This window comes from Ruditapes philippinarum, unplaced genomic scaffold (genome assembly GCF_026571515.1).
Source record: "Ruditapes philippinarum isolate M1 unplaced genomic scaffold, ASM2657151v2 ctg4749_1_1_1_1, whole genome shotgun sequence".
Classification (NCBI taxonomy): Eukaryota; Metazoa; Mollusca; class Bivalvia; order Venerida; family Veneridae; genus Ruditapes; species Ruditapes philippinarum.
Window position 1 is genome coordinate 20,873 of NW_026863493.1, and position 9,636 is coordinate 30,508.

Sequence of the window (9,636 nt, forward strand, 5' to 3'; positions counted from 1 at the left end):
GGTAGCCTATTTAAACTAATTTCAAACATTAATTATTATATTTTTAGAATTCATTTCTTGACTGTGATATTATATATGTAATTTTACGCTTGTCGTATTTAGATGTTTTATACATTTATTTACAAGCATGTAAACATTGCCATTATTGTTTACGGCAACAGAAATCACAAGTGTACTTTAAAATCTTGAACCTCGAAACTACATTAAGAAAAGCCGGTAAACAATTTTTAGCAAAACATATTTAATATAATTATCTTATAAAATATTTGTTCTAATGAAAAAAAATCTCACGCTATACTCATTCTGAGAAAAATGTTAAAACTTTATATTTGTAGTGTTTCTTCGTAATTATATGTTTTCGGAATTAATCGCAGACGAATGTCAGCGGGTTGGGTTAGGGTTTGGTATGAAGTGTATATTTAGAAAATGTGACCGTTTGATTGCATGTTAGGCAACATTTTATATGTTTTTTTAAATGTCAGGTGTGCATTTAACACGGCATGCAGAGCTAAAGTCATTTTTAGGGATTGACTGTCTAAAATATATAATTATGTACGTCAATAACACAGATTTCTAGACGACAAGACTGCTGTCTTTTCAATTCATAATTTCATTACGTGTACCATAGTTATTTGCAGAAGATTCACAAGAGCGCGTGCACAATATGTACGTCATAGACAGCAGACGGCACTGACGGTGTTGTATATTTTAATAGCACGTTCAGATAAATATCACTGCATTTTGAAAACCGTCTTTTCCGTAAGATTGTACTAACCGCAAGTTATTGTGTTATCAGCGGTTACCAGCGGTTATCAGCGGTTATTTTCTTACCGTAAGACGAGATGATTTGTTTTAATTACAAATAACTCGTCACTTACTTTGAAAGGAAGAGATACAACATTTTATCTTATCTAACGGCGTACCGATACAGTACGAGGTCATATGGCGACTTTCCAGCTTTACTGGTGAGGGAAGACCTCAGGCGCCCTTCTATGCATTATGTCAGCCACGACCGGGCACCTGAATAGAACCACCGAAAGGGTCCTTGGGAGCTTTCTCACATTAGAGAATTCAAAGTCCGTGTCAGGATTCGAACCCGCAACGGTGAAGGGCAAGTCGTTTCAATACAACGACCGTAAACACTCAGCCATGGAATAGGAGTTGCCCTAAATAAAGTGTATTGGTCTACAAAATGTACATATTTCATTAATTATTCACATACATGTATTTAGCAGCACAATAGAAAAAATATCATAAATATCTAGATATTCTTATAAAATATTCGAGAAGAAAGTAATGTTGGTAGAGTTCTTGTTAATTAAGTATGAACATGTTTTATGATTAGTAATAACATTTTGATTTAGAACTCGTTATAATCTACTATAATTAGTAATTAGACAGTTTAGACAGTTTATTTATGTAAACTGTGATATAACATGACAAAAATTAAGTTAAATGCAATTATAAGTGAAAAACGCATCAACACAACTTCTGTATTTTTCACAATTTAAGCAAAATATTGATTAAGTACGGTAATGGTTTAAGTCAATATTGATATGAATCCTTAACAGAGACAAATTTTGTTTACACTTTAAGTGCTTCCCCATACTGAAAGAATTCAAAATCTAGAGAGTAATTGTCACGTATTTTCCTTATATAACTCACATCCACGTCCGAATATGCTTTTATTAAGGCCTTATTTCTTTGCTTTACTGACTCGTCGTGTGTCAAAGGTCGCAGTTTTATTTCCTTTCGAATAACGCTGATTAGATCCGCAGCACGTGAGTATTTTCCTTTGGCGGGAAATTTCGAGCTGTCCCGGATGTAGCCCTGGATTTGAAAAGATTTCCATAATTTCTTAGCAATGTCATTCCACGTTAAACAAGTCTTTTCTATTTTCTGTGACAGCTTTTCGTACACTGTTTCAACAATACTGATGATCGTAGATTTTCCCCGTTTCGCGTGAAGCTGATTGGATAAAACATCGTACACGTGACCCGTAACCTTAACGGCTTTTAGCGCGAGGTCTATATCGTCCGAAAAGCTCTCTTGTTTTATAACTATGACTTTTGGAAGACTGCACAAGTTCGCTAATTTGTTGGCTGACATAATGGGATTATAATGCCCGGAGCCAACACTTCCCCCAGCATCAAAACGATACTTAAGAAACTGTTCAAAGGAAATGTCATAGCGACATAACGTGGGGTCCTCCGTTATAGTTTCTTCGTCGTAAAGTTTAGAATATATGTCCAAACCCACTTCAAAGTTATTGAAAACAAACACTTTGTCAACGTAGGCTGAATACAAGCGTGAGTATGGGTTCCTTCCCATGACGAGGAACGTATAATCTGCTAAAGTATCAACAGCAACTTGGCTTTTGAATGGCATCGCTTCGCCTTCGTGTAAATGGCTCCTTGGTCTTTTAAAAACGTCGGTCGATTCAGATTCTGTGAGAATATGGAACGCCTGAATCATAAATGTCGACCCAACTTTTGGCACAATTTTAGTTGCTAATTTGTACTTCTCCGAGTGTAAAACCATGATTGTAATATTCTTGTTTTGTACTGCATTTTCATAAAATCCATACCTTTCGCACGTGGTTTTGAAATGTGTTATTCTGTTTATCTGTGTAGCCCTGGTTGTAACCAGTTTGTCATTTTTACCCGGCCTACGAAGCTCTGGAACTGAAAAAAGAAATCACAAAGGAAAGGTCAGTGTATAATACGAACATTATGCCTCAGAAACAAATTAGCCGTGTCACGACAAAACCAACATAATGGGTTTGCGACCAGCATGGATCCAGATCAGCCTGCGCATCTGCGCAGTCTGATCAGGATCCATGCTGTTCGCTTACAAACCCTATAACAAGTAGAGAAACTGATAGCGAACATCAGACTGCGCGGATGCGCAGGCTGGTCTGGATCCATGCAGTTCGCTTACAAACCCTATAACAAGTAGAGAAACTGATAGCGAACATCAGACTGTGCGGATGCGCAGGCTGGTCTGGATCTATGCTGGTCGCAAACCCATTCTGTTGGTTTTGGTTGGCTCAAATATAGTTTCCCTTCTTTAGAAAGGGCAAACGTCAGTTTCATAGTGCGTAAATAATGGTTTCAGAGCATGTTAGATGATTTTCACCTGAAGTAAGTGGAGCTGAATGTAATGTTATTTGTTTTGAAATTAGCAAAATGTGAACAAACTAGTAATTTGACTTCCATACAGAATACTAAATCATTATACTTCGACTAATGCCAAAAAAAAAAAAAAAAAAAAAAAAAACAGAAGAAAAAGATGGTTCAGGTATATGGCCAATGAGTAACATTTTCAAAACTATAATAGAACATCAAAAATAAAATGATTTTAAGAAATAAAGATAAAATCTATTGTGAGACACAATGGGCCTTTAACGAGTAATATACGTATGTTTATTGTAAGATTTTTTTGTATGTCGAATAACACGACTACGGCTTGATAGTGACTTGGTTCTGTGTCCATATGTTGTTTTTGTACACGCGATTTACACACAGTTTTAGCTAATTAATCCAACATAATTTCTGAATCATTTTGTTCGTATGTTCGATTGGGTTTTACGTCACACCAACACAGTATGGATCATATGGCGATGTTCCACTGGTGGAGGAAGACCTCAGCTTTCCCACATGTAAATATCCAAAGTCAATGTCAGAATTCGAACACACAGCGGTGACGGCCAAATGGTTTGACTGTCAACGACCTTAACCACTAGGACACGGACGCAGAGAGGCAGGTGCCATTATGTTCAATGTCCGGGATCAATTGTCCCGGAGTAATTTTTATTCTTTGAGCGAAGTTGAAGGACATAGGGCTGGCAATATTTTGTAACAATCATCATTATCATCATCATCATCATCATCATAATCATCATAATCACCATCATTATTATCATCATCATCATCATCATCATCATCATCATCATCATCATCATCATCATTATTTTGATTATTTTGAAAACAATGATAAAAAGTATATAAAAAAACAATAGAATGATACTTACTTGTTAGGTATGTAAAGTTTAGAGATGTATAATTTGTACATGTATGTAGTAGCATATACATCACCACTGATAAGCTCAACAAAACACCACCAAGACAACCAGCTTTACTTGACGATGATATAAAAGGGAAACCCATTTTTCCTTTTCGAAAACAAATGTACTGAAAGAAAAGAGAAACATATCACGCGCTTGTACAAATAGCTTGATCTTTTGTCCATTTCCATTTTATCTTTACGAGCACCTTAAAGGCCCATTATGTCCAAGAAATGCTATTAATTTGATTTCTCAAAAATCTTTCATTTTTCGTATCTTGTTAGAATTTTCCGAAAAATACTCGTTTGCCATATACATGAATTTTTGTGCTACTTTTGTTCTGTTGGAAGTTGGTATAATTATAGTGAACTAATATTTTGTATCGAATCAATATACTACTTCGTTTACATTTTGCTACTTTTGTGTCACATTTCCGCGGGTTCGGCCTTACATTCCTCAGCTGTTAAACATCTTTTTAAAATGCATTAAATTCATTATAGAAACATTGTTAAACAAAAAAATACAGAAAGATACATTCACGCGATTTTTTCTCAAGTTTGATGTTCTTGAAATATTTTGACTCATCTGGACGCATGATGCATCTTAAAATTAAAACATATTTTTATAACTACTTTTATAGACTGATTTTATGAACCTATCAATTATGAATAAATTATACATTATAGCACGCATTTAAATATTCGATCAAACTTCAGTTCTGATCGTATAGTTTACGAGAATTAATATGGAGTATATAACTAAGTTTGAAAAACTCACTCTAGCTTAATATATTGGTTCTCGTCACATCCGCAATAGCACAGTCGGTCAAGTGATTAGCTGATATGACAGAGGTCTATGGTTCGATCCTTAATTTTTCCATTTTTGTTTAGACCTATTTTGTTTTTAATTTTTGAAGTATATTTTAATGAATATGGCCAAGAACTTGCAAAATTGTCTACACGGATATGAAGCAACTTAGAAACTCTGTTTTGTCTCGTTTTCTGTATTGTATTTTACTGCACTGAAATGACTTATATTGATTTTAATTCGAATCAATCTTAAATATTGATTTTTAAAACATGTAATTTAAAAAGAGTATAGACTTTACCAAAGAAAGTTCAAAACATATTAAAAAACAAAAATAACAACATAACTAAAACCAATCATAGCTTAAATAATGTTGAAAATAGTTATAAATTAGAAAAGAAATCACGAACATGTGCGCTCTAACAACACGTAGGGCATTTTCAAATTATAAACCGGTAGTTTACCCTGACAATATAACTAGAAAACACTTCTTACTGTGTACATCTCACGAAATTTACCGAAAATTTATCGAAGATTAATATATTGTGTGCATTGACCGTAAAATCAGGTTAATAAAATTTAAAAAATACAAACAGATCATCCCCAGTAACAACATTGCTATAATTAGATAAATATCTATAGACTATAGTAGATGTTTATTTATCAAGTTTCTGAAAAAGTTTTAAATGAATGAAAACTGATAAAATTGAATATTAAAGGGACTCCCCTGAGTTATTTTTTTTACTTGACGGGACTGGAAGTAATTTTTCGAGATAAGCGTTTCATTTGATGCACGTTTTGACACGGATTTATATTATATATATGTAATATAAATCCGTGGTTTTGATAAAAAGAACTTGTGTGCAAAATTTCAGATCATTCGCTCACTCCGTTTAACCAAAATAATTATTATAATTGTGAAAAAATGACTATAAATTGTAAATCGTTGTAACGCGTTTCACTCAAATCGGGCTAAGAATGGCATAAACATATCAATTGTTTATTTATTTGCGAGCATATTTCTCCGTTATCTTTTGAATATCTTTCTTTTTTAAATGCTCAATATGATCTATGTAAGAAATTAGAATTTTATGTTTTTTAGTACTTTAGAGATCCTTTTGTATTGAAAACAATATACAAAAATAGATAAACTTACATTTAGATTTTAAAATCCCTTTAATGAATATTAACACTCACATCCTTATGATAGCTATGCTTTTTTCAATGACTAATTTCTTTTTTTTTCTTCTCAAACCTTGTTTGGTTAATAGTGAACGTGGAACAATTATCTTAATTGAAAAAATGATTTTCTTAATGTCCCCCGGGATATTCCAGTCGTGTTGTATTTAAATTTACTCGTCATCGATGTTATGTATTATTAACTGATTTAATTTTGATAGTGAAAAAAAATATTTAGCTAACGATCTATACATGCTTGGTTATTATTATCAGTACAAATAAATACATTGCCAGTTATCGCCCTTGGGCATGTTTTACTTAAAACATAGATGCATATCACGTGGTTTAAATTTTGTACAACAGACAAGCGTTAATGAATCTGTGTTTAATTAATATTTTAATGTGGTTCACAATATATAGTGGATGATATGATTGATTGAATGAATGAATGAATGAATGAACGAATGAATGAATAAATAAAATAAATAAATAAATAAATAAATAAATAAATAAATAAATAAATAAATAAATAAATAAATAAATAAATAAATAAATAAATAAATAAATAAATAAATAAATAAATAAAATCAGTTACTGTAATTGAATAAAATGAGAATAAATAATAAAATGAATAAAAACATGAATGAATGAATAAATAGATAAACTAACACATACTTTATATTGGTGAATGCTGATTATTAACAATTTTATTCCAAAACTTTAGATACCTTTCCATAGACTGCACAATTAGGTTTTTTTACACCAAGTAAGTATTTATAAAATTTTATTTTGAGTTAATCAATATCTTGATATATTTCCCATAGATAGAAAATATTATTTCCTCCACGGGAGAGCATAACATATTAACATAAGACACAGCTAACAAAAAAACATGAGATTGAAAAAAAATACATATGTACCTAAATATTACAAATTTACAGAATGAATAGAATTTATTATTATGTATAATATTATGTATAAGCTGCAGAATATTTAATATGCTTATAAAGATGTTATCTACTAACAATAGTAGAGTATCAGCAATAAATAAATCAATAAATCAATAAATCAATTAATCAATAAAATAAATAAATAAATAAATAAATAAATAAATAAATGAATAAATACATAAATAAATACATAAATGCATAAATAAATAAAAAAATAAATAAATAAATAAATAAGTAAATAAATAAATAAATAAATAAATAAATAAATAAATAAATAAATAAATAAATAAATAAATAAATAAATAAATAAATAAATAAATAAATTAAAACGTAAGTGAGTGAGTGAGTGAGTGAGTGAGTGAGTGTGTAGGTAGGTAGGTAGGTAGGTAGGTTATTTGTTTTCTACGATGGTATATATCTTCATGTGATAAAGATATAATTATTATTCCAAATGTTCCAATAAGAAATGAATGCATGTAATTTATTGATTGAATATAATGTGCACAAATATTTGCAGTACACATTTTACATATTCTTTGATGTTTGAAAATTGTTTTATTTGCATAATTATATACATATATAACTTTTTGCAAGTGTGGTATACACACAGTAACAATATCAATCACAAAACATACAGGATCTTTAAATATAAGACGAATTATTCCCTCTTCTTCGAATATAATAAAGGTTTGAAGCATTGGGACCCGAGTTACCCTCTTCTGTTTATGTTCTGCGATGTATATCAATACCGACTTAGGAGTATTTTCTCTAAAGATGAACTTAAGCTATTCTTAATACTTTTCGCAGATTCCTAAGTTCCCGCAGAGTTTACAGTCGATGATATTTGGTGTTAAAATAAACTGTCTTTGGGGATTGAAGATAAATACTTAGAAAACAAACGCAATGATATTCGAAAAGGGCAGGCATACACGCCATGATTTTTATGTTAACGACACCCTCATTGAACTGGTGGATTCATTCAAATATTTGGGTATAACTTTGTTAAAGAACGGAAACTGGTATAAAACTCAGAAATATATCGCTGATGCTTTTTATAACATTTTTACCATATCTAATAATATTGAGTTGTTTGTTTCTGTTTCTCAGAAATGTAGAAGTCTTTATTCATTCGTATGCTCAATCCTTCACTTTGGATCAGAGTTTACCGGGAATGCATAAAGAACGCGATGTTGAAAAGATACATACAACATTGTTGAGATGAATTTCTGCGTTCGAAAATCAAGTAATATCTCGGCGCTATACGGTGATATAGGCCGTCACCCTTTTCTGTGATGACATAAATTAAGATGATTAAGGTTTGGGTAAAAAATTAATAAGCTTGACGACACAGATGTTGTTCAATGCTTTAAAAGCAAGATGTTGATTCTGGGAATACATATAACTGGGCTTTTAACATAAAAACATTTTGACAACCCATGGTTTAGCGTATGTATGGATCAGCCGGTTTGATAAAGATATCCCTTTTGTTATTATCAAACAAAGAATTAAAGATACGTTTTTACAGACTTGGTATACTGAAATAAACAATTATAGTCGCCTGCAAATGTATAGCATTTTAAAACATGATTTTAAATGTGAAAGATATTTTGATTTAATCACAGACAAAAATCATATACTTGCTCTTACTAAATTTAGAACGTTATGTGTAGAATCTGGTCGATATGAAAACAGAGAATATGTAAATCTTATTTTATGAAAGAACTCGAAACAGAGTATCATTTTCTGTTAGTCCGTACGTTATAGAGAATTGAGGAAAAAGGTTGTTTTAACCCTTTTATTGTTATTGGCCGTCTGTTATCAACTTTGATATCTCATGTCTTCTAATTCAAAGAAAACTATATTTGTGCTTATTCTAAATTCATATATTTAGCAAGGAGACAATGAATTTCTTAATATCTCTTCTAATAATACCTGAAAGTGAAATGTTGTATTTGAACCACAATCTTTTGTTTTAGAGGTTTTGCGTTTGCATGTAAATCTTTTATAAAGAACTGACTTGCAACCGTGAACATTACTTTTAGTCTAACGGACTTTAGTGTTCTTCATGTCTTTATATTTCAGGAATGATAGGATAAGTGAAATGCAGACTAATAAGAATATTGTAGGTTGGAGTCTGTTTATCTGAAACTTAAGCATGCAAGCGCAATATATTAAACGAATTAAACATATTAAATATTGAGTATTGAACATAACATTCCATTAATCATCTTATGTTTGTTGTAAAATCCTTGTTTTTATCTCCAAGATCTCCAAACGTTGTATATGTTACAATTTATACTTGTTATAATCATTGTACTGTGCTTTATACAAAAGTTATTGACAGAGTACATTTCATTATTGACGAAAAGTTTATCATATGTAGACTTGCTGGTAACCCAGCTTCACGTGTTTTCTTCAGAGACGGGTAGAGTAGTCTCCGTCGCTGCTGGACCGGCGCTCACACTGTGATTTATTCTAGTACTTCATGTTTTATTTCAAGCTTGTCTTTATGATAGTTAATTTCACAACAATCGGGCATTTTTTTCCGACTCCATCCACACTGTCTATTCACAAGGTGTTGTGTGCGTCTACAAAAAAAAAAAAAAAAAAAAAAAAAATAATAATAATAAAAAA

The 9,636-nt window shown here is 31.2% G+C and overlaps 1 protein-coding gene across 1 annotated transcript; it reads right to left on the reverse strand.

Moving 5' to 3' along the window:
* Window positions 1-814: 814 nt before the first annotated feature.
* On the reverse strand, window positions 815-6,132 carry LOC132722220 (uncharacterized). The gene is made up of 3 exons (XM_060706668.1): window positions 6,030-6,132; window positions 4,034-4,193; window positions 815-2,684 (listed from the first exon to the last, which is right to left on the reverse strand). The coding sequence occupies exons 2-3, from the start codon at window positions 4,167-4,169 to the stop codon at window positions 1,585-1,587; spliced, it is 1,236 nt and encodes a 411-aa protein (XP_060562651.1). The 5' UTR covers window positions 4,170-4,193; window positions 6,030-6,132; the 3' UTR covers window positions 815-1,584.
* Between the last annotated feature and the right edge of the window lie 3,504 nt (window positions 6,133-9,636).